At 41.6% G+C, this 26,883-nt stretch overlaps 1 protein-coding gene across 7 annotated transcripts in view; it reads left to right on the top strand.

The window, feature by feature from the left end:
* dlgap1b (discs, large (Drosophila) homolog-associated protein 1b) overlaps positions 1 to 26,883 on the top strand; it is a 161,980-nt gene that overhangs the window by 95,766 nt on the left and 39,331 nt on the right. For 4 of the 7 annotated variants that reach the window (XM_056254158.1, XM_056254153.1, XM_056254157.1 and 1 more), the window contains exons 3-4: positions 12,086 to 13,216; positions 24,910 to 25,124. In XM_056254158.1, coding sequence (XP_056110133.1) covers positions 12,134 to 13,216; positions 24,910 to 25,124 — 1,298 coding nt within the window. In that variant the 5' untranslated portion in view covers positions 12,086 to 12,133. Of the gene's footprint in view, positions 1 to 12,085; positions 13,217 to 19,074; positions 19,118 to 24,909; positions 25,125 to 26,883 lie in introns of those variants that run through there. The other 3 variants (XM_056254155.1, XM_056254156.1, XM_056254159.1) reach the window with 3 other exon arrangements.

Raw genomic sequence — 26,883 nt, forward strand, 5'->3', positions numbered from 1 at the left:
CGCGAGAGCCTCCTCCACCCGAGGTATTTTCCCATAGCCACGCTCAGCCGCCCCCAGCACATTAGCAAAATCGAGCACTGGGGGGTTGGAGAGCCTGGCTGAAAACGTTTTTTTCCCACGACTTGCACAACTCATTGTGCAAGTCAGGGAAAAACGGAAGGCCCCGGCGTGGAGGTTGAGACCGGCGCTTATAAAACCGTTCATCCAGCTTACTAGGCGGCTGGACTTCTGGTTCTTCCTGTGGCCAGTCTAATTTTAATTTGGCCACAGCGCGGGTCAGAACCTCCACCAGCTCCTCTTGAGCGGGTGCGTGAAGCGGTTCTGAACTAAGCTCCACATCACCCGCCCCGATGCTCAACTCATCTGATTCCTCAGAACCAGATAGATGAAGCATCTGTTCATCCACCTCGCGGGAAGAAACCGCATCGTGGGCTTCCTCACGGGGCGGGAGAACATCTGAATCTTCAGACGAGGATCGAGAAGATGCCGAAGCAGTCCCGTGTCCCGCTGAAAGATCCATCTGTGAGCCCCATGATCTGCGGCGCCGTGCTGCCTCGGCAACCGCGGGCCCAGAACCGTGACTTATCAAACATGGCCAGTCGCGAGCGCAAAGCCCTGAGCGGCAGCTTCTCACACTCGCTACAAGCGGCTCCCCTCGAGAGCCGCTCTAGCGTGCTGCACGCCCAGACAATGCACACACAGCTGGTGTGTGTCCGTGCTCGTAATATAGCGTGGACACGGATGCACACACCGTCTAAACTGCTCGCTAGACATACTGCTTATGATAGTAAGGACAGACAACAGTAAATAGGACAAACAGTCACACAGAGCGCTTTAGCTGAAGAGCAAAAAGCTAGTGTTTGTATTTGCCAGCGTACCTTTGTATCTTACGGTTATGTCGTCATCTACTACGTCATGACGCAGCACCAATCAGGATTGGACAGATTTCATTCATGCTTCAGATGCACTACGCTGGGGGCGTTCCCCAAAGTGTCATAATGATGACGCAGTTCGAGTTCCCTCGAAGGGGAACTGTATTTATGATAAAAAACTGCACAGATAGGTGTCATGGTAATCTACCAATAAATGCACACACCTTGTCTTCTGCTGCTGTTGGCACTGCATTGGGCAACAGGATTGAAGAACATGCTGAATAACGCAGACTAAAATACAGGGAGGAGCCGAAGCCTGTCGCCTTTTTCATGGGAGTTTTAAAGGGGAATAAGCTAATCCTTAATTCGTGTAGCTACAGATAATGGAGATAATCGCAAAAATGTTTGTGGGGCTGAAGCCCTCCTAAAATGGACCTAGGGATGCCTCTTGGTTAAATTATGGTCATTATTGTTTGTTTCTGTCAAAATTAAAGAAATCAATTTTAATTATCCGCCATGTTTTTTTGTTTTTTGTTTTTTTTTTGGTCAAAAAGACAGAAAACTTTTGCTTAAAGGCTAAAGCCACATCTGGCCAAGAGTAACAGTCTGTACCGTTCATAAATGTGCAATGATAACGAAATCTAATTTAAAGGACATAGTATGAGAGAGTATGATACAGCCTACCATGATAAAAATACACAAAACCATATTCATTCATATTTTATAACCCTGGAAATGTCAATAATATCTTGACCACTGAACTGAAGTCTGGTCACTTTTTTTTCCTTATGTTTTATTTATAAGAAATGTATGACAGACCTTCCTTTGAACTCTCCTCTAATACCAGAAATGTTTTTCCACATTTCTTCTTTTCATCTTGTTTTCCTTGGTTTGGTCTTTTTTAAAATTTATTATTGAGGTGTATTCTGACTGGATGCCGAAAGGCTATGCTGTACATTATATGCTTTGTGCTCATCTGAGGAAAATTGGGTTGTTTACAACAAACATTGCACTGTGTTTTTCAGAAAAATATGCTGTTTGTAGCGTGAAGTGTGTAGCAAGTTTAGCATGTCGTATGCAGTCTTTAGACTGTTGTTTATATTCTGTTGGGTGAAGTTTGTGTTGTGTCGGTCCCCTCGGCTGTATCTCTGCTTCACTAGTCAGTTTGATCCTGATGGTTTCCGTCAGCCCCATCAGCAGCCTGTTATTGCACTCTCAGCCAACTGTACATATCACCCACAAGACATTTCTAACACACACGCAAACAGAGATCTCACAAACACATGCTGCTGACACACACACACACACACACATCCAAAACTATGACCGAACGTCCTCATTTATAATTCATACTATAGTCCAAATCATAGCATGTTGCCATCTTTCCACAAAATGCCAATAATAGAATGTCCTCATCTGAGACCCTTTCCCGCATGAACCTCCTGCCATTCCCTATTAACCCTGTTACTGAAATGGCAACTTGGTTTTTCACACTAAGTATCACTTGCTCACCAACTCCTCATGAGTTCACGAGCAATGCGTTCTCTGTTGGGTGAGGCGATGAGGGGAAAAGGCTTGTTGCCATGGTGAGGAGAAAAACGACCACGTTCAATTTCCCCCGTGAGATTATTTATAGTTGTCTTTATTGGGCTTTATTGAAAGGAAAAAAAGAAGATAGGGAGAGAAAATTGCTCACTGGTCAGAACAATATGTTGTTATGGAACAAACGGATGGCAGGTCACAGGATTCAAAATGGAAGGGCGCTTTTATTTAGTCACAGAACCAATTAGCGAGCAACCCACTTTTTTGTTCAGGCGTAATGTGGTTTACACCTCCACGCTTATGTGCATGAAGGTTTGTTGGTAGTGTTTCGTAATAGATTGTTTATTTCTGTGAAAAGGTTTTTGCTTTTGAGTTCAGTCTGCACTGCCATAATTATTTTTCATTTAAAGTTGAGATTTTTTTTTTTTAGAATGTGGTTCTTAAAGAGGTCCTATTATGCCCTTTCACAAAGTCTTGATTTTGTTTTTGGGGTGTACTAGAATATGTTTTCATGCTTGATTGTTCAAAAATCGTATTATAAATCACATTATTTTTCACATATTTTTTGCACCTCTCTCCCCAGTCTGGCTCGAACACGCTTTTTAGTTCCTGTTTTCAATAAAGCCCCTCCTTCCAAAAATATGAAATGTGCTGTGATTGGTTAGCTGGCCCAGTGTGTTGTGATTGGCACCGCTTAGCGCGTGTTCGGGAAATGTCACAACCCTTCATAACAAGAAGTTCTGCTCTGGTGTAAATAATTAAGGATGGCTTCAATTTCAAACCAATTCGAGCCTGATTCAGACCCCGCCAATGTTAACGAATATAAGAGGATCGTGCTGAACGGATTTCAAGCACGGATTTCACAGGACTTTTCAGAGTAGTATGTTTTTTTTGTCATTTTCTTATAGATTATAGATACGATGTTATCCACCATTTAATCATATTTGTCAGAAAACTATGGTAATACAAACAGTAATTGATCACAAAACCATGGATCGTTTTCCTAAGGGGCAGTGAACAGTCTTACAAAAGCAAGAGCTTACAAAAGATAAAGTAAACACTACATCAATACTGTAATGTTAGTTATCAGGCTAGCGGAGGCAAAGCTTTGCCCTTCGTGTAGCAACTACATAAAACGTATTTCTGTCAGGACCACTGTCGTCAAATACGATTGACAATTACCATACAGTTTGGATTGGCGGTATGGTTCCGTTCTGGGCGAGAACTCCCTGCGCATCCATGCAGCCTAGCATGGATAAGAGAAGGGAGAACAGCAATAACCCCCCTTAGGGTAAACAGAACAGAACTAACATGAATGTATGCAGATATAATTAATTCAAGATTTTAAAGTATACAACATAATTCGAGAATTTATTCTGATTCAAGGGGAATCAGAATGCCAAATGCTGACTGGGCGAGAGGAGGAGCTGGGGATGGAGTAGTCTCAGCCTCAGACGTCACGCCCACGGAACGTTGGCTAAACGTCTGATGCATATGGTACACTTAACTGGAAACACTTCAGGAATGTCGAAGTCGTCATCTGATTGGTTGAATTTTATCGGATTTCCGGGGGGCGCGAGTGTCGCGTTTGTTTTTTCGGTCCGCCGGGAAACAAAGCGCAAGACGTGTGATTGCGGAAGAAAAACTGTTGTGTTTACATGAGTGACAATGAGCATTTATCAAGATCAGCTAAACGTAGGATTCTCAAAAGTATGCGAGGTTCACGGCATAGACTCTTGAAGTTTTCTTCTCCTTCTTTGATTTTCTGTGCTAACTGACTTGTTGCACACCGGTCTGTTGTTGTGGGGACATTTCCACGCCCCGAAACGTGACGCTGAACGAAACGATCTGTAATTGGTTGTTTTACATGTCGGTCAAACGGCCTTATGGGTGGGCCCTGGCCAAAGAAAGCTGCTATGAATTCCAGACCTTCAGCTGTCAGTCTGAAGGTCTGGCTACGCGAGACTAGGGATGGAGGAGCGTAATTAGCTCCTGAGAAACACGAGAGCTGCTGATAATACTGAAGGAGCTTATATATGTACAGTGATAGGCTGAGAGTCAGCTGATCCAAGCTTGACTAACGTGACCTGCCAGAACTGACGCTACGCTTGATAATTGGAACTATTAATAGAAAACACAACTACAAATAATTAAACATACTTACAAGTTGTGATCCATAAACAACATATTATCTAGACAAAATGGGAACCGCTTTTGTGCGTATAGCCTGCATTGTATTCTCTTAGGTTCTAGAAGCTGTTCTCAGTAAAATGTGCAGCGCAAAGACAAACACTGTGGTTTTAATGTTTAGGAACAGTGTTTAAAATTGTAACCACTCTAAGTTTGTCTGCCTTAGGACAAAGTTTTTCTGGGGTGGAAAGAACAGCGAAAACAACTCTTCATCTTTAGTGCAGCTCAACCGGCAGCCATATCACCCTGTAGCCCAAAACTGGTTGCCCAGTGAAGCTAAGCAGGGTTGAGCCTGGTCAGTACCTGGATGGGAGACCTCCTGGGAAAATCAGTTGGCTGCTGGAAGAGGTGTTAGTGAGGCCAGCAGGGGGTGCTCACCATGTGGTCTGTGTGGGTCCTAACGCCCCAGTGTATTGATGGTGACACTATATTGCAACAAACACCTTCCTTCGGATGAGACGTTAAAACAAGGTCCTGACTCTCTGTGGTCATAAAATATCCCAATTTGCCTATATCCATCATCATGGCCTCCTTATCATCCCCATATACTGATTGGCTTCATCACGCTGTCTACTCTCCACCAATAATCTGGTGTGTGGTGGGTGTTCTGGAGCAATATGACTGCCGTTGCATCATCCGGGTGGATACTACACATTGGTGGTGGTTGAGGAGATTCCCCCTTCCATATGTAAAGAGCTTTGAGTACACAGAAAAGCACTATATAAATGTTAAATTATTATTATTATAATCAACCAGGCCTCATCCCCTTTTTGGGAATCCATGGGCAGAGATTATTTAAATGAGTAACCTTGTGACTTCACAAGATCTGGAAAAAAAAAACATTGTAGTCCAAACGTAGTCGTTTTGCTCAAACAGCAACATTCCACACTAATTAAGTTGAAAAAGTGAAAAAGCATAATAGGACTTTTCAGGCCATTACCACCTCCAATCGGATCAGAACGTTCAAGTTTCACCTAGTCACCACAAATCACAAATATCTTTGAGCACAAACTTAATGACTGTGAGCAACATAATGCTTATCTAGACTCGTAATGCCATATTTAGATAAAAAAAAAGAAAAGAAAAGGAAAAATAGTTTTTTAAATAAAAGTAAGGGGTCGGATAGATTTGATTAAAAAATACAGCTAAAAACAGTAATAGTGTGAAATAATATTACTGTTAAAATAACAGATTTTTGTGGAAACTTTTTTTTATCATTTATTAAGTTATTTTAAAAGCCAGTAAGATTTTCAACGTTTGAACAGTATTATTAATTTGTTATTTCTTAATAGTGTAAATTTCCTGGGTCATGCTGTGTGCCCACTAAAGGAAGTTTAACCACTGATGTAGAGGATCTAGTGTGGCATGTAAATGTTTATAATAGTCCTTTATGACTGTAAGCCATGTCACACTGTAAGACTGTAAGGCAGTCAACATTCGTTTAAAACGTATGCATGCAAGAAAACTCGTCCGGAGTCATCAATCCGTGATACGTGACTGTGAGCTGCATTACATGCCGGATTGCAATGGTGGCTAGCAAAAAAAACAATCTAGTGTTAATTTTGATCTTAAAAAGAAAATGGTGACCAAGATGATGTGTTTGGAGCAAGTTGTGGTTTGTTATAATCTCAGGTTCATTTTGCGCCAGAATTCACCTTTAACATTTGTCTCAGATGGCCAAATCGTTCAGTGTAAACCAGGTTCAAAGACGGTCGTTGTCACAGTCTTGCGACCAAAGATAGCCAACGATAATTTCTGACAGTGTCAGAAATTTTGTTTGATCATCTCACAGTTTGTTTGCTACTACGATCTACGTCTACTGACTAGCCAAAAAAAAAAAATGAAATGGTTTATTGATCAATGTGACATGGTGCTAAAACTTAAAACTACTTATACCTCAAGTTCCATTTGCAAAATTTGCATTCCAAGTTGGCCTCTTTTCCCTAGCCATGACCGCGTCCATATTCTCCTCCTCTTTTTTTCAGCGCACGTAAAATCCACAATTGGCAAAATGTGATTCATTTTGTTCTATTTGTTTACCACTAGCGCATACTGATGACGTTTTATTCTTCTATACTAACTTGCGCCGTAGCCTACGATTCAATCAGTGTCATCATCGTACAGTCTACATACTATACTGTACCCATGTTCATTAGATCCATGTCGTACTGGGTGATTTGTTGTACAGTGTGATCTTATAGGATTGCTGAAATCGCACAGTCTGTAGCAGGCATAAGGGAAATGTGTTCAAGTGGCATAAGATTAAGTATTTCAAATTAATTAAAAGTCATTATATTTTTACTACCAGAGCTTTGTTTAGATAATCGATGTGCTAAACTCTAGCATGTGTTCAATGAAGCTGAGACTTCTGAAGGTTTAATCAAATTAGCTTAAATGTTTAATGAACAATGAGTATTCATTTATAAATGGTCAATAAAATCAAGTTGAGGGATCCTATATGTCCTAAATAGCTGAAAGACATGTGCGGACATACACATATAACGTTGCTTTTGATTTCATTAAATGTGTCCCATCATCTGTTTGTGTTGCTCAAATTTATTTGCAGTTGTTATTCTTCACGAGTAAGGTTGGTTACTCAGAAATCATTTAGCTGTGCTAAAATCTGACATAGTGATTACTGAGCACTTCTTTGCACACATCCCCTCTCTCTGTCTTTGTGTCTCTTCCTCTCGTGTTTGTTTTCTTTGATCAAACAGATCTGCAGCAAGAAATCTTTCATAGAGTGTGTGTCAGAGTGTGTGTAACTCAAAGAGTGACTTGGTGCTGCTCTCATTAATGACAGCCAGCGTAATTAGTTTGGCCCAGAGAGAGAAACTCTTGGCTGTCGTTTCATCTGTAAGCTTAGTTTGATTGTTTTAAAGCGCACTTCAATGAAACCAAAATAGAGTGAGGAAGACGAGGGAGGAAAAAAAAAAGGTCAGCTAAAGATATTTTTATATATTTTGCAAAAGTTGTTGCCACAGTCCTGTGTGGTTGCTATGGTGTTAGGAGTAGTTGCTATGTCTGCCCGTGCAAAATTTGCTGTCACAATTTTACCCAGTTTCTTGGGAATTTTAGTGGTTCCTAAGATTTTTCTTCTGTGTTCTGGGTGGTTGCTTGGCCATTGCTAGGAGGTTGCTAATCTTTTTTGGGCTGTGTTTCCCAAAAATATCATAAACCCAGTTCACAAAACTCATTGACACTAATGGTCTCGATGATCTACTTAGGCCTACAATGCTTTGGGGAAACATAGCTGTTCGCGGTTGTTAGGGTTGCCCACTCAAAAGCTTCCCCAATGCTATGTGGTTGCTAGGGCATTGTGAGTAGTTACTAGAACATTTTTATGTGATTTGCTAGAGTAGTTATAAAGGTGTAGTTGTGAGGGTGTTCTGGGTGATTACTAGAGCATTGTTATGTGGTTGCCAGGGTGTTCTGATAGATGCTAAGTTGTTACTGTGTGGTCGCTAGGTCGGTTTGAGTAGTTAGAGCTTTGTTATGTGGTTGCTGGAGTAGTTATAAGGTGTTGCTTTGTGGTTGTGAGGGTGTTATGGGTGATTACTAAAGCATTTTATGTGGTTGTTGGGTGTTCTGATAGTTGCTAGGGGGTTGCTATGTGGTTGCTAGGGCGTTTTGTGTAGTTACTAGAACATTGTTTTGTGGTTGCTAGAGTAGTTATAAAGGTATTGCTATTTGGTTGTGATGGTGTCTGGGTAATTACTAGAGCATTGTTATGTGGTTAGAGTGTTCAGATAGTTGCCCGAGTGTTGCTATGTGGTTGCTAGGGCGTTTTGAGTACTTACTAAAACATTATTATGTGGTTGCTGGAGTAGTTATAAAGTTGTTGCTGTGTGGTTGTAAGGGTATCTGGGTGATTACTAGAGCATTGTTATGTGGTTGCTAGGGTGTTCTGATAGTTGCTCGGGTGTTGCTAATGTGATTGCTACGGTGTTTTGAGTAGTTACTAGAACATTTTTATGTGATTGCTAGAGTAGTTATACAGATGTTGCGATGTGGTTGTTAGAGTGCTCTGGGTGATTACTTCAGCATTGTTATGTGGTTGCTAGAGTGTTCTGAGAGTTGCCCGGGTGCTGCTATGTGGTTGCTAGGCCGTTTTGAGTAGTTACTAGAACATTGTTATGTGGTTTCTAGAGTAGTTAAAAAAGATGTTGCGATGTGGTTGTGAGGGTGTTCTGGGTGATTAGAGCATTATTATGTGGTTGCTAAAGTATTCGACATAATAGCCGCATAATTTGAGGCATCATTTATGCCCATAGCACAAATGATGCTGGGTGATTTACGAGCAGAAGTTTAATTTTTAATGTTAATGCTTTGTTCAAATCACTAACCCTAAGTATGACCTTGCCTTAAAAACCACCACTAATAAATTGAGTAAGGACAATAATTGCAATTGTTAGAGAGTGAAGAACAAAGTAGTGTGGGTGAGGAAGTGAGGAGGAAGAATTGTGAAGCTCTAGTGTGAGTAGAGTGCTGTAGAAAGTACAAGATGAGCATCTTTATTTATGGATTTCCACTCAGTCTAATTTATAGCAAGTTCCACTAGGATGCATCTGAAATGCTTCAGGGGGCAATGAATGAGCTCAGCCTTACACAACAACTCAAATATGACCCTTTATGAGGATGTATCAAGCACACACTTACACACAGACACACATGCACACAGATGGACACAATTAAACATTTGGTGATCTTTATTCAATTAATCTCATTTATACTTGTGTACATTTAAACTTGACCCCTCAAGACAAGTTGCACCAAGTTTGACGTCAATGATTTGTTTTCTAGTGGATTTTTCCAGTGTATTTCAGATACGAATAAAGTGCATAATAATATTTTAGGATCCTTTTTGGAGCTGTTTGGTATATTAATGTATAAATTTATTTATTTATTTTTTTAGGCTGTGTGTCTGGTGCTACCTCAACTAAGACGTACAGACGAATGTACATTTTTATTTTTATTTTATTTTCAGAGTTATATATGCCCTAAGAAGAGAGAAAGCAGAGAAATCTAGTTCCTCTGGGAAAAGACATAAACATCAAGCTATTTTTCTGCCAAGACTACAACATTTGAACACACTTACTGGCAGCTCATGCATTAATATAATGCATGCCATGACATCCACTATAAAGATTTCATCAGAAACACAGACGCTATAATTTATTTATCAGTCTCATTAAATAATCATACACTTTACATTTGTTTCAGCTCTCCCATCAATCGGTTGAACTTACACGCTCATGGATTTGCATATTTCATCAAAACAAAACAGAGTTGCTTGGAAATTAGTGTATTTGGATGTGTGTGTTCTAACTTTGTCTTGGGTGAAGATTAGTTTGACTTCATCTGTTATCAAAGAAAGGGATAAAAGCAATTCATTATTCTGTTTTCTTCATCTTCAGTTCAGTCTTGCCGTTCTTACAAAGACAGAGTAATGTAGTAATAAGGCAAGAGATTTACTCTATGCCAGCTTTCACACACACACACACACACACACACACACATAGACAATGTCAGGCAGGAGTCACGACACAGCATGAGGAGGTGAAGTGAGAGTCTTTAAATGTAATTTATTAGAAGATAAAAGTTGTAATAGTCTTTGTATACATATCATGACTGTGTGGGTGAATGCCTCTTCCTTTAATGCACATTTCAGAATGTGTGTGTGTGTGTGTGTGTGTGTGTGACTTAGCATGCTTTACACAGCATCATTACTCCAGTCTCCAGTGTCACATGATCATTTTAAAATGGAAATTTAGTGCTCAAAAAACATTTCCTATTATTAGCAATGTTGAAAACAGTTGTGCTGCTTAATATTTTTGTGGAAAATATGACACATTTTTTTCACGATTCTTTGATTAATTGAAAGTTCAAAAGATCGACATTTATCTAAAATAGAAATCTTTTGTAGCATTATGTCTTTACTGCCACTTTTAATCAATTTAATCCATCCTTGCTGAATAAAAATATTCATTTCTTTTAAAAACCAGTAGCGTATAGTTAGATGATCGAGTGAATATATAGACACTATCTGCTTATTTGTAGAAATTGAGTAATAAATTGGAAAAAGGCATTTGTATATTTCAGACATTATTTTGAATCACATTTATTTTTCAGAGCCATCTGAAATCTAATGGTATAGTCATGGGTGAAGCTAAATGCTCTTTGATATAGCACATGCTTAATGCTCATGTTCTGTAAAAACATCCATCTCACTGGAAGTCATTGATCTCAGTACAGTCATTGATCTTTTGGTAAATGCTCTTAATGAATTCACAGCCTCACAAATGACTTCAAGCATGAACAACTGATTTCTCATTCTGACACAGTAAACAGGATATAGCTGAATAAACAGCAAAATGCGTCAGTCCTTTTCTTTCAGTCTTAATCTGTCTTTGGCTATATATTTTGCTCCTCTCATCTCTGTCTTTCTTCAGATTTGGCGAGGGATGCCTGGAGAGGTTTTTCACATGCTAATGTTGGTGTTCTAACAACACTGCTGCATTTACTGTTCCCTCCTATATACTTTATGATTATGCATCATATGATTTACATCAACAAATCATCATCATTTTGAATGAGCATTGGTGATTTTATGATTTTTTATATGAGGACAGTCATGAATACATGAATACTTACTGTCTGTCTCTACTGTTATGATCAATTTGATGTGTCCATTCTGAATAAAAGTGTTAATTTCCTTTAAAAAATAATAATAAGAAATCTTGCTGACCCCAAACATTTGAATGGTAGTGTAGATTTATGGGTATGGGTCACAATGGTCAACTAGTCATCAGCTGGCTAGTTGATTATTTATGTATTTTTTTCCAATATATATTTTCACTGCATATGCTGTATTTAGCATGCTAACAGTGTGCTTGGTCTTTAAATTATTCCCCTTTAAAGCATTCTTGCTAAAGACTCCTGCTAAAGAAATACACATTCAGACATGTTTGGCCATTCTGTCAAATCTCACATTGTTTTTTGAGTGTCGCACCAAGTTAAAACAACATGTCAAGTTAAATACTCCAATTTTTAAAAATGTGTCTTGAAACTCCTGTGTTCTTTTCCAGTTTAGTGCACTCATTCTATCTGTTTTTGTACACCAGAACACATGTAAATGTTCTTGATCGGGGTCAGTTGGCTCCAATACCAGTCTACTTTTACAAGTTGTCCAGTTCAGACAGATTAGTCTACTATTCATTTAGGCAACCATCTACATCCCTAGCACGATGGCCTGGATGTAACATCACACCCTGAATTGTTACAAATGTTTTTTGAATACCAGTCCTCTAGTGGACACTATGTAGTATGAACTGAATCTTTAATGCATATTTTTTTCTCCCTCTCTGTTTTTGCTTCTCTCTCCTTTTGTTCCTCTTGTTTTTCATTATTTCACATAATCTGTTTGTCCTCTACGTTACGTTCTGTCCCTCTTGTCTCTCTGTCTCTCTGTCTTTCTGCAGTAGGCACAGTGTGTGTGGATGAGGCTGTGAGAGGGTGAGTGTATCAGGATGACGATGAAAGGCTTGTCCTCTAGCCGTAGCCACCACCACACACTCACCCACTGCGACCCGTCCTACGACTCTTTGACCCTCCGCCACGAACGACGGCCTTATGTCCTCAACCCAGCCCACACGACTGACCAGGGCTTCTACGGGTGCCAGTCTGATCTGGCTTGCAGCACATTTCCACGCCGACATCATGGCTCACAGCACGAGTTTAAGGGCGAATGCGCCATTGTCCCCTATGTGGGACCGGGGGGCGTAGCCGGGGGAACTGGGGGTGGGTACGGCCCTTGTGGCCCGGCTGGCATCCCCCCGTCCCTTCTGGAGAAGTTTGACCAGCAGCAAACAGTGAGGAAGGACGGGTATCACACATTGCAATACAAACGGACGGCGGCGCTCGAGCACCAGCGCAGCGACAGTCCTGGGCGAATACGCCATCTCGTACACTCTGTCCAAAAACTGTTCACCAAATCCCATTCTCTAGAAGGTCCTAGTCAACGCAGCCTCAACGGAAATGACCCCGCCATCCCAGCCGATGCAATGGCTACGGCTGCATCCCACCCGAACGTTTCCTCCATGACTGTAGGCACCCTACACAAGCCGTCTAGCAACAAGCGGGGAAAGAGCAAGGAGCGCAGTCGCTCCGAGCCCAAACCTCGTGCACGGACGCCTGGGTCTGGTTACTGGAGCTCAGACGACACTCTGGACAGAGAGATCTGCCTCTACCACCAGCATCAACCCTCTGGAGTCATGACCATGGGCCGACATCCGGACAAATCCCAGTCCCACTACTTCTTGGGACAGAGCTACAACACCCTCGGAGGGGGACGCTCGTCCCTGAAGACCTCACGCAGCAACAACGACATTGGAAGTTGTTCCACATGCTCCAACCCCACAGTAGGCGCTCTGAGTTTCGGAGGCCCGACGGCAGTGGACCAGGCTGGGCCGCTCCTCAAGAAGAGCTCCTGGTCCAGCACGCTAACGGTGAGCAGGGCCCGAGAGGTGTACCAGAAGGCCACTGTCAATATCGATAAAGCCCTAGTCAAAGCACAGACCTGCCAGCAGGGACGAACCTGCCAGTTTTTACAGGTAGGAGAGAGATTTATCTTCCCTTCATCACAACGACCATCATCATCATTGCCATCGGTGTCATTAGGTCAGCTTCCACACCTAATGGTTTGTGTTGAGGATGCATGTGCATTTGGTTTCTCGGTGTGGAAGGTGTGACATCTCTTCATCTTTCTTTTCATCTCGTGCTTCATCTCTCATCACGTTTCCCGTCTTTCAGCGCATGATCTTTCTGCTGTGCTTGGATGTTTGTGAAGAGTGGACATATTGCATGCATGTGCATGTCTATGTTAGGGGGCTGTTCACTCAGGATGCATTCTTGCGTCTGTCCGTTTTGTAATTGTTTTTCTTTGATAAGAATATTTTGATGAATATTGATGGGTTTTAAATATGACAATGAAAATCGTACTCGGTTACTAACGTAACCTCGGTTCTCTCTAGATGAGGGAACGATTGTTGCGTAAGCTAGCTTACGCTACGGGAAAATCCCTTTTCTCAAGAATACTGAAGCCAAAAAATTATCCTTAATTTTGCATTAATTTAAAACGCATTGCTGCACAGAGCAGACCTAGGCAAGGCAGCTTGCGCGCCTATTGGTTGCTCTGCAGCAACTGCTGCAACCTATCGAGGGACTGTACGTGACGTAAGCACCAATGAGGGTGCGGGCGCCTGTGCACGTCACGTCCCGCCAGAATGGGCGTGGCTTATGTCTATATAAGCAGAGTCCAGATAGGGTGATCTTTGGTTTTTCATACTGAAGCGAAACCTGAACGTAGCACAAGCACGGCAGGGTTATGCAACACTCGTTCCCTCATCTAGAGAGAACAGAGGTTACGTTAGTAATCGAGTACGTTCTCTTACGTGAGTACTCTCGTGTTGCGTTACGGGAACCCAATGTAAAGCGCTGTGCGTGCTAGGGTCGTCCACACATGGCCCCAAGGGCATATGCAGGGCCGCCGATTGCTATAGGCGAACTAGGCGATCACCAACAAGATAAAAAGAAAGCCCAGTATAGAGGTAAGTCTTCTCATCTCAGCCATTAAGGTGTCAAACGAAATAAATTTACTGAGTATTGTGCAAAGGCATGTACTGGCCATCGGGACTACCGGGAGTTTCCCGGTGGGCCGACGTGCTTTTTGGGCCGATGCATCTCGAATACTTTTATATATTTATTAATTTTTTGTCTGAACGGCCCATAAAACTCGTACATCGGCGCCCCATTCGTTTTGTTTTGTTTAATTGGTGGCGCTGGGTTATAACTTATAAGCTTTCAAGTATAGAAATGTGTACAAAACTTATTAGGCTATGAAAGTTACCTTTATTTTTAATATTGCATTTGTTTTTACAATATATGGCTATTACTGACACTGTAATATCTAGGCCAACGAGGAGTGGGCCTAAGAATATAACACAGAATATAACACATATGTTTTAATGGAATGGTTGCTTAGCACAGTATAACAGTCAGAATGGACGAAAGTCAGCCTGTGCTGCATGACGAAATAATTAATACAGTCTATCAGTCAGGTACGTTTTTAGACTGAAAACAGCTTAGCCTGTAGGGCAGGAACTTCCAGGTTGTAAAACCTTATCAATTTAGACGGAGAGGCCCAGCCTGCCGCCATACAAATATCCTGGAGTGAAACCCCACTGGACCAGGCCCATGAAGAGGCCATGCCTCTAGTGGAATGCGCTCTAACGCCTAAAGGGCACCGAAGGCCTTTAGACTTATAAGCCAGAGCGATAGCGTCGACTTTTCCATCTGGAAATGGTAAATGGTAAATGGACTGCATTTATATAGCGCTTTCAGTATTTGAAAGGCTCTGTTTCGAGGTGGCTAGCCCTTTAGTGCGGCCACTGAATGAAACAAAGAGCTGTACTGACGGCCTGAAAGCAGACGAACGTTCAACGTATATTCTTAGCGCCTTGACCGAGCAAAGAAGATTTACGTCGTTCTCACTATCAGATCCTGGGAGGGCTGACAGGGAAATGACTTGCGCTCTGAACGGAGTGGAGAGCACTTTGGGGACATATCCGTGTCTTGGTTTGAGAATGACTTTAGAGTCGTTAGGCCCAAACTCAATGCACGTAGCGCTCACAGAGAGCGCGTGCAGGTCACACACTCGCTTGACTGAAGCGAGAGCCATGAGAAAAGCGGTTTTGAATGAGAGACACCGCAGATCCACTAGGACCGTGGAAAGGTCCCAGACCTAGAGGGGGTCGAGGAGGGTTTAGTCTCCTAGCCCCTCTAAGGAAGCGGATGATGAGATTGTTCCTTCCCAATGGCTGGCCATGCAAGGGTTTTGTAAATACTGCTATGGCTGCGACATACACTTTGAGTGTGGAGGGGGACCTGCCCTCATCCAGAAGCTCTTGTAGGAAGGAGAGAATCTCCGTAACGCCACAGCATTGTGGATCTAGGTTTTGAGCCGAGCACCAGCCGGAAAACACTGACCACTTAGAAGCATAGAGCTGTCTCAGTAGGAGTGCTGAATCGTATTCAGCACTCCTACTGGGAGATCAGCTGGTACCCGTTGATAGCCCATACATGCAGGGCCCATAAGTCGGGGCGCGGGTGCCAAATCACGCCCTTGGCCTGAGAAAGGAGATCCTTCCTCACTGGGATAGACCACGGGGCCATGCTTACTTACTGCATCAGCTCAGGGAACCAACCTTGGTTCCTCCAGAGCGGCGCCACGAGGAGCACAGAGCATTTGTTCTCCCTGATTCGCTTGATCACCTGTGGTAACAGCGCGATCATGGGAAACGCATAGAGCGGGCGGCTGGGCCAGTTGTGGGTCAGCGCGTCCCTGTCCTTTGCGAAAAATATTGGGCAGTGCATGTTCTCTGATGACGCGAAGAGATCGATTTCCGCTCTGCCGAAAGTGTCCCATAGTAACTGGACTACCTGAGGGTGCAGGGACCATTCCCCTGGGGGAACGTTGTCTCTGGACAGCATGTCCGGACCCACGTTCCGACAGCCTGGCACGTGCGCTGCCATTAGCGAGCGCAGGTTGTGCTGAGACCACACGAGGAGGCGTTCTGCCAGTGCGTGGAGGCTCCGAGATCTGAGACCGCCCTGGCGGTTTATGTAGGACACCACCGCCATGTTGTCTGTGCGGACTAGGACATTGTGGCCCTTTAAGAAGGGGAGAAAATTCCCCAGGGCGTTCTCGACCACTTTCATCTCTAGACAGTTTATGTGTAAGCGCCCTTCCTGGGCTGCCCACAGGCCGAAGACCGGCCTGCCCTCGTAGAGGGCGCCCCAACCTGAGTTGGAGGCGCCTGTCGAGATTACTTTTCATTTCGAGATCGTTCCCAGATCCACGCCTGACTGGTACCAGTCCGTCCGACACCTTGCAGGGCTCCAGTGCTGTAACACAGTTCTGGGTCACCTTGAGGCGAACGCGGCCAGAGGTCCATGCTCGAAGCCGGACCCGCGTTTTCAGCCACTGCTGGAGGGGGCGCATGTAAAGTAAGCCCAGCCGAAGCACTGCCGAGGCCGAAGCCATAAGGCCTAGCATCCTCTGAAAGTTTTTGAGAGGGATAAAAAAGGCCGACCTTGAAAGACGCTGCTGAGCGTTGTATCCGCAGCGCGCGCTGTGACATCAGCCGCGCTGTCATTGATACAGATAATAAAGCCCTGATAATAAAGCCCTGTGTGCTATCAGCTCTGTCTCTGATGGGGCTAGAATTAGCCAGTCATCCAAATAGTTCAGTATTCGCATCCCCCGTAGTCTCAGGGGGGCGAGCGCCGCGTCCATACACTTCGTGAATGTACGGGGTGCTAAAGATAGACCGAACGGCAGGAAGTTGCTGCAGAGCAACCAATAGGCGCGCGAGCTGCCTTGCCTAGGTCTGCTCTGTGCAGCAATGCGTTTTAAATTAATGCAAAATTAAAGATAATTTTTTGGCTTCAGTATTCTCGAGCAAAGGGATTTTCCCGTAGCGTAAGCTAGCTTACGCAACACGAGAGTACTCTCATAAGAGAACTATGAATTGTCCTTTGCCCGACTGCAATAACGCCTTACTGTTTTTTAATAGTTTTGCTCTGAAAAAGTGCAAGAGGGATGTCATTGACCATTGTGATGGACTACTGTATGGTTGATGTAACATTAGATGGTTTCTATGAGTATGCATAGAGGTCAATGTTCCAGGACTCTTTGGCCAGAAATATGTACAATAGAGTAAGATTAATTTGGACTTCTGAAGCGCTCTTGTAATATCAGAAGGACTCAATGAGCATGTATAGAAACTTCAATATCAAGGATTCTTTGGCCAAAAATATGGTCAGTAGGTCATATTTGGACTACACTTTGGTTGATTTAACATCATAAGAAGACTATGAGAACTAACTTTTTCCGTTATGCATTACACATTGATAACACAGTCTCACTGTTTTTGCATGAAAATGTGCTAAAGAAACATCTGTGACAATCACGACAAGTCTTGATTTCTCCTAATAGTTTTTTTATGAAAACATGCTAGACAGTCGTCTTTGACCACTGTAACAGATCATGCTGTTTTTAATCTTTTTCATATGAAAATGTGCTAGATGGCATCTTTGCCCATTGCAATGTGTCTCACATGTATTTTGCATTTTTCTGTATCTAAAGATACCCGCATTCTGTTTTATTCCACTAGGCCTTTGTCTAGCTGATTTTAATGTCCTGTGTGAACGGCCCATTTTAATGTCCTGTGTGAACGGCCCCTTTTAATGTCAATGTGTTTGAATGTATTAACATATGCTCAGGACTGACCTGCTGTGTGTTAGTGGCACTGTGACAGATTAAAATGAACTCAGAGACCAAGGCTTGTGCTTTGTTTTCTTTGTTGTGGACTAAGACTGCGTGATATAGAGATCACAAACAAATAAATGAGGGATAACTTAGAAAAAAAATCCGCCCGCAACCCTGGAGATCAGCGACTGTTTGTGTGAAGATTAAGAGAAAAAAAATGGATTTTTTGTTTGTCCTTCTGCTATCTCTCTCAGTCTTATTTCTTCCCAATGTGACACAGTAACTGAGTCACAGGAAAACGAAAGTGATGGAGAAAGCAGAAAGGGAAAGAGGAGAGCAGTGGAAAAGAGGGTTCATGAAGAATGGAGAACTGGGAGAAGAAAACAGAAGAAGAGTTAAATATGGTTGAAGTAAACTAATTTGAAGTGAAAGTGTGTGACTATGCTAGTTCAGGAAATTACAAACAAATGAATGAATGAAGGGGCTAGAGTAAAGTATGTGTATGGGAGAGAGTCAGTGAGAGAATGAGAGAGGAAGGGTAAGAGAAGACGTTGCAGATAGAGGAGTCCGGAGAGATAGAGGAACTAAATAAAAAGGCAGAACTCCAAGGAGAACTGCCAAAGTGCCCATATCTGAGCCCCCATCTGCAGTAATGAGAGTCTGTCTGCTAATAGAGTTAGCTTCACTGTAAGACTTGCCATGGATAACTTTAGACATCTTATTTGCCGGTATGGCTATAGTTACTTTAATGCTAAGGTCACGATCATCTTCATAGCAGACAGAGCCCATAAAGCATTCAGGTACTTTGTTTCCTTTTTGTCCCGCTCTCTCTCTCTCTGCACCTCTTCCTCATTTCCAACCTCTACTCTTTAAAAAAAAAAGAGTAGCATTCCGTAGAGAGTGGATCCTTTCCCCTGGTCTGAACAATATCTCTCTTTGTGCCCCTTTCTCTTCTGTTTTCGGTGACGGAGGAAAGGTTGTTGGCTTCTCCCCCTAGTAGAGCGTGTGAAAAAGAGGGGAACGTGTGAACGAATTGCGTTAGCATGCGACGCACATCATGCAGTGAGCCTGCAGCCGGGCTCACTATAGTTCTCCTACACTGGCCACTAAAAATGGTGGAAGATTTTAACAGAAATCGAGCTGTGCCGGATAATATGAAATGATTGTTATTCATCTCAGAGAGGTGAGGTTTGAGAAGTGTGTCGTACATGAATAGTGCAAGTGGGTGTAAAATGTTTTCAAGATCGTTTTCAGATAATAATGTTGGTTGTGCAGAAGTCAATATTGGGTTTTGTAGTGGAGGCAGCAGGTGTTAGTGTGTGGGTACGGGTTGCATAAGGCCGTGCGTGTTATGCCAGGATGCGCTTTTAGCTTTTTAAGAGTGTATTATCTGACGTATCAAAGCGGTTTTATGTGTTATAGAGATAATGTAGGAAGAGATTGAGAAGTCATAGTCATAGCGGCGTCATCTATAGTTAAGCAGGGAGGGTTTTTGGTTAGAATAATCACACATTAAGCATTTGTGATGTATTAGTATACAGTTAGTCATTCATAAAGCATTGATTGTATGTTTTCAATACATTGATCAGCACATAATTTATTCGTGGACAGTTGCAATGAATTATTATGCATTCATGTATACGATTTAGGACATATGTAGCTTCAGTGGGAAATGAGTTTATTTATTAGAATTAATTCATTAAAAAAAAAAAAAAAAAAAAAAAAAAAAATATTTACATAGTTTAAACAAAAATATGTTTAAACATATTTAAACATAAATACATATACACTAAAATGTAAATATTAATATTTTGCACACACATAAACACATATGAAACATCATTAGGTTACATATCATCTGGTTTCCATCCATTTAACTTTTACAATATTTGTGTATAATATTTCTATTTGATTATATGTATATATTTCTATTTAGTCTTATACAATTTCAGTTTCTTCATCATATTTAAAAGTGATCTGTAATTAAACTAAAAAAATAGTTTAAAATTTTAGTGGGTTAAAATTATTTACAGTGTTTATATACATTTAATTATCCGATCAGTATTGGTTACACTATAACAGCTATTCCCTTTCAAGGGAACTCGCGCTGCCTCAATTGATGCTAAAGCCCAATTTATACTTCTGTGTCGAACTCACGCCGTAGCTACGTCGTAGGCTGTGTGTAGCCCGCGTACCCTTCGGCGTATCCTGACGTGCATCTCTCCAAAAATGTAACAACGCGTCAATTCTCTGTGGACCGCAAGCGCTGTGATTGGCCTGCTAGAACCCCTACCTCGGGTTTCACATGCTCCTTCTGCATGTGTAATTGCGCGCCAACACGGACAGCGACGCAGAAGTATAAATGAAAACCAACACGTAGCCTACAGCGTAGAGGCTCCGGCGTAGGTCCGACGCAGAAGTATAAATCTGCCTTAAGGGAACGCTTCGCGTGATGACGTCTTCATAACAATTTTCATATTTGATAACTACCCATATATCTCACTTATTTGGTATTATCAAATAAATTGCTGTCAATTCGATTAATCGCGATGAAACACATCAAACATAAAAGTTTTCGTTTATATATAATATATGTTATGTTATGTTATGTTATGTTATGTATGTATGTATACACATATTATAAAAAAACTAAAACTTTAATGTTAGATGCGATTAATCGCAGTTAATCGATTTGACAGCACTAAATACATTACAATTAATTAATAATAAATGTTCTGAAAACGCCTCGGTTGCGTAACCTCGGTTCCCTGAAAAGTGAACGAGACGCTGCGTCGATTGACGCTAAGGGAACGCTTCGCGTGATGACGTCTTGAAGCACATGTAAAATCAGTCCAATGGTGTGACGGAATGTCAGAGGCGGGTGACGTCATGAACCAGGAACCTATAAAGCCTGCCCAAAACAGTACCGAGGTAACCGAGGCGTTTTCAGAACATTTATTATTAATTAATTGTAATGTATTAAGTACTGTCAAACCACGATTAATCGCATCTAACATTAAAGTTTTAGGGTTTTTTTATAATATGTGTGTATACATACACTCACCGGCCACTTTATTAGGTACCCTATGCTAGTAACGTGTTGGACCCCCTTTTGCCTTCAGAACTGCCTCAATTCTTCGTGGCATAGATTCAACAAGGTGCTGGAAGCATTCCTCAGGGAGTTTGGTCCATATTGACATGATGGCATCACACAGTTGCCGCAGATTTGTCGGCTGCACATCCATGATGCGAATCTCCCGTTCCACCACATCCCAAAGATGCTCTATTGGGTTGAGATCTGGTGACTGTGGAGGCCATTTTAGTACAGTGAACTCATTGTCATGTTCAAGAAACCAATTTGAAATGATTAGAGCTTTGTGACATGGTGGAAGTAGCCATCAGAGGATGGGTACATGGTGGCCATAAAGGGATGGACATGGTCAGAAACAATGCTCAGGTAGGCCGTGGCATTTAAACGATGCCCAATTGGCACTAAGGGGCCTAAAGTGTGCCAGGAAAACATCCCCCACACCATTACACCACCACCACCAGCCTGCACAGTGGTAACAAGGCATGATGGTTCCATGTTCTCATTCTGTTTACGCCAAATTCTGACTCTAACATCTGAATGTCTCAACAGAAATCGAGACTCATCAGACCAGGCAACATTTTTCCAGTCTTCAACTGTTCAATTTTGGTGAGCTCTTGCAAATTGTAGCCTCTTTTTCCTATTTGTAGTGGAGATGAGTGGTACCCGGTGGAGTCTTCTGCTGTTGTAGCCCATCCGCCTCAAGGTTGTGCGTGTTGTGGCTTCACAAATGCTTTGCTGCATACCTCGGTTGTAACGAGTGGTTATTTCAGTCACTGTTGCCCTTCTATCAGCTCGAACCAGTCTGGCCATTCTCCTCTGACCTCTGGCATCAACAAGGCATTTCCGCCCACAGAACTGCCGCTCACTGGATGTTTTTTCTTTTTCGGACCATTCTCTGTAAACCCTAGAGATGGTTGTGCGTGAAAATCCCAGTAGATTAGCAGTTTCTGAAATACTCAGACCAGCCCTTCTGGCACCAACAATCATGCCACGTTCAAAGTCACTCAAATCAACTTTCTTCCCCATACTGATGCTCGGTTTGAACTGCAGGAGATTGTCTTGACCATGTCTACATGCCTAAATGCACTGAGTTGCCGCCATGTGATTGGCTGCTTAGAAATTAAGTGTTAACGAGCAGTTGGACAGGTGTACCTAATAAAGTGGCCGGTGAGTGTATATACATAACATATATATATATATATTAGGGCTGTCAGTTAAACGCGTTATTAACGGCGTTAACGCAAACCCATTTTAACGGCGTTAATTTTTTTATCGCGCGATTAACAGTCTTTTTGGCCTAGCAAACTTTGTAGTTTTTTTCACATGCTTTTGCAACAGGACGCGGCATGCGCAGCGCTGCACTATGAAACCCATTCATTTCAATGGCTTGCGCCGCGCGAGGACGTTTTGTTGCTTCGTCGACCAAAGCGCAAGCGAATCTAGCTAGACCGGAAACAAAACAACAGGCACGACGCACACACTCGTTTGGGCTTGCGAGCCGGCCAAATAGTAGGTTTACGTTACGTTTTGAGTGGATGACGAGCGCAAGACGCCGAAATGGATGCCAATAAGATTCTGAATGGAAAGTTTACTTTTAAAAAGTTGCCAAATGGTCCCATTGACAAGACCAAAGTGATCTGTGTGTTTTGTTGTTGTGAACTGAGCTATCGTCATCGCAGCACGTCCAGTCTGAAATACCACTTCAGCACACACACACACACACACACACACAGCTGATGCGAATTCTCCGCCCCCTCGTCAATATCAGGACCTCGTCAGTGTTTCTTTCACCCTTTTATTGATGGACAGTGTTACATTGTGTGAGAGATTATTTGCTCCAAGTGAGAATGTTAGTGTGAAATTGAACACAGTATTGCCAATGTTGTTTTCAATAAAAAACATTTGCACAAAGCAAGCCGATCCACTTTTCCATGTTGATAAGAGCATTAAAATGAATAAAAATAATGGGACAAAAAGAAATCAAGAGACATTTAGAATAGATAAAAATGTGCGATTAATCGCGAGTTAACTATGACATTAATGCGATTAATCGCGATTAAATATTTTAATCGTTTGACAGCACTAATATATATATATATATATATATATATATATATATATATATATATATATAAACGAAAACTTTTATGTTTGATGTGTTTCATCGCGATTAATCGATTTGACAGCAATTTATTTGATAATACCAAATAAGTGAGATATACACTCACCTAAAGGATTATTAGGAACACCTGTTCAATTTCTCATTAATGCAATTATCTAATCAACCAATCACATGGCAGTTGCTTCAATGCATTTAGGGGTGTGGTCCTGGTCAAGACAATCTCCTGAACTCCAAACTGAATGTCAGAATAGGAAAGAAAGGTGATTTAAGCAATTTTGAGCGTGGCATGGTTGTTGGTGCCAGACGGGCCGGTCTGAGTATTTCGCAATCTGCTCAGTTACTGGGATTTTCACGCACAACCATTTCTAGGGTTTACAAAGAATGGTGTGAAAAGGGAAAAACATCCAGTATGCGGCAGTCCTGTGGGCGAAAATGCCTTGTTGATGCTAGAGGTCAGAGGAGAATGGGCCGACTGATTCAAGCTGATAGAAGAGCAACTTTGACTGAAATAACCACTCGTTACAACCGAGGTATGCAGCAAAGCATTTGTGAAGCCACAACACGCACAACCTTGAGGCGGATGGGCTACAACAGCAGTATCTCCACTACAAATAGGAAAAAGAGGCTACAATTTGCAAGAGCGCACCAAAATTGGACAGTTGAAGACTGGAAAAATGTTGCCTGGTCTGATGAGTCTCGATTTCTGTTGAGACATTCAGATGGTAGAGTCAGAATTTGGCGTAAACAGAATGAGAACATGGATCCATCATGCCTTGTTACCACTGTGCAGGCTGGTGGTGGTGGTGTAATGGTGTGGGGGATGTTTTCTTGTCACACTTTAGGCCCCTTAGTGCCAATTGGGCATTGTTTAAATGCCACGGCCTACCTGAGTATTGTTTCTGACCATGTCCATCTCTTTATGGCCACCATGTACCCATCCTCTGATGGTTACTTCCAGTAGGATAATGCACCATGTCACAAAGCTCGAATCATTTCAAATTGGTTTCTTGAACATGGCAATGAGTTCACTGTACTAACATGGCCCCTACAGTCACCAGATCTTAACCCAATAGAGCATCTTTGGGATGTGGTGGAACGGGAGCTTTGTGCCCTGGATGTGCATCCCACAAATCTCCATCAACTGCAAGATGCTATTCTATCAATATGGGACAACATTTCTAAAGAATGCTTTCAGCACCTTGTTGAATCAATACCACGTAGAATTAAGGCAGTTCTGAAGGCGAAAGGGGGTCAAACACAGTATTTGTATGGTGTTCCTAATAATCCTTTAGGTGAGTGTATGCGTAGTTATCAAATATGAAAATTGTTATGAAAGTTACCACCACTTAACTGCTTAAATATAAATTAGAAATATTCCCTTGGCAACTGAAATAAATTAATTTAAGTTGAAGTACTTACTAAAATACTAATCAATTAAAGCTAAATAAAATAATTATTATTAATTAACTACAAAATAAAACTGAAAATAAAAAAATAAAGCTAATTCAAAATTCTATATAGCATATAAATAATACTAAAATAACACTGTAACCATGTTTATATATAAACATATTAATCATTAAAACACTATTTGCAACTGTTTATTAATGAATGTTCTCGTTAATGTTTGACTGATCATATTAATTCACATTAATTCTCTATTATCTAATGCATCATTAAATGCGTCATTGCTTGTAGTCATTATTAAGTGTTACAGGCAAATCATGTATATGAGAAGCTAACTTTCTCTTTGTCTGTGCAGGTTCCACAGGATGAGTGGGGTGGGTTCTCATCTGTGGGTCAGGATGAAGAGATCCCTTGCAGGAGGATGAGGAGCGGCAGCTACATCAAGGCTATGGCAGAGGAGGACAGTGGAGACTCAGACTGCAGCCCCAAACCTTCACCCAAAGTCCAGGCCCGGAGAGCCAGTTACCTGAAAGCCACCCAGCCTTCCCTCACCGAGATGACCACACTCAAGTGAGTCTGGAAAAGTATTAGCTTGTGCATGTTGCCGATACATAAATCACATGGGAAATTAAATGCATGTACTCGGTGTGTACGTAAAGCGTGCAGGTGCGTGGGCCCGGCGATCCGTCTGCAATTTCAATGAACCTTCATTTTCTCTGGGGTCATTTTAAACATGTTATTTTACAGGCGCTCAAGCCACTCCGCATCTCTAAGTGCTGTAGGGATGCGTCTCTAGAGAGGGTGTAGTCTCATCCTTAAACCCCACCTCTGTTCACACTCAAACGCATACACTCACTCGCTGCAATTTCATATAAAATCCCTCCATGTCCTCAGTACAGTGAAATCCTTTCACTCTCCCTTTTATTAAAAATTCAACAGAACAAAGCCATTTCAAAGGGAATTTTCCTACGCCTTAAAGTTCCTACCGACATTTGTGTAGTTGCGCACCATTATATCATCTGTAAATATACTTTTTTAATGTAGGAACTGATATTGAGTTCTATTTATCTTATTTATGTTATAACCTCACATGTATGTTGATATTATAGTTGTGTATTACTATACAGTGACAACATTTCCTACTTAGACTATATACAATGAGGTGAGTCACTTTTATCCCACCGACTTCTTCATGAGAGTGAACTGATTTGCATTATAAAGAGAATCAACACAACACTTTTGGTTCTGTGTGTGTGAATGTGCACTTTTGTGTGTAAACTTTGCAAACACTGCCTTCGTATAATGTGAGCGTTATCACTGTGACAACAGCAGATGCTCATCAGATCAGTGTAATAATCGAAGTATACCTCCTTTTTTTAAAGAAATGACTACTTTTATTCAGCAAGGACACTTTAAATTGATACAAATAAATGCTTTTCTTTTGATCTTTCCATTCATTAAAGAATCAGAAAACTATTAAGCAGCACAACAATTTTCAATATTGATAATAATAAGAAATGTTTCTCTAGCAGCAAACCAGCATTTTAGAATTATTTCTGTAGGATCATGTGACACTGACGACTGGAGTAATGATGCTGAAAATTCAGCTTTGTCATCACAGGAATAAATAACATTTTTAAAAAACAAAACAGTTATTTGTAATTGTAATAATCATTGTAATAATATTTACTCTTTTTACTGTATTTTTGCTCAATTAAATGCAGCCTTGGTGAGCAGAAGAGAAAACACATTGAAAATGTTGTATTATTAAGGCTATATTTTATAGAATTATACTAGGATGTTGTTACAGATGCAAGCATGAGACAATAGTTCAGGATCTAGATTAAACAATTAATGAGGAATAGAAAGATGAAGATACTGGAATCACACAGATTAACAAGTCACATACAGACATAAGCCTAACACAAGAGTAAGGACAAGACCTGACAATGGCTGTGTCAGAAATCACCCCATATACCCTTAAACAGGACATTATTTGAAGGGACAACCATTTGTAGCAGTGTCCGAAAACATTGTGGACATTATCGAGTGCACTCATTCAATCCCATAACGCACCGCAATAACGAGTGTAACACTGATGCACACTCAACGTATAGAGAATACCAATAATGCACTGTGAGAATGAATTCCCACGTCTCGCCAGAAGATGACGTCCGCCGTTAAATCCATCCATTTTCCAAACCGCTGGTCCAATGTGGCTACAGGTATAAATTCATTTTAATTGATTATTAAATTGTTTAATTAAGGTTATGCTAGTTTCCATGACAGAGTTCAAGATACATCTTTTCATTACTACTGGATCTGCCAG

Source organism: Rhinichthys klamathensis, unplaced genomic scaffold, assembly GCF_029890125.1.
Source record: "Rhinichthys klamathensis goyatoka isolate OS25496 unplaced genomic scaffold, OSU_Roscu_1.1 h1tg000110l_1, whole genome shotgun sequence".
Taxonomy (NCBI): Eukaryota; Metazoa; Chordata; class Actinopteri; order Cypriniformes; family Leuciscidae; genus Rhinichthys; species Rhinichthys klamathensis.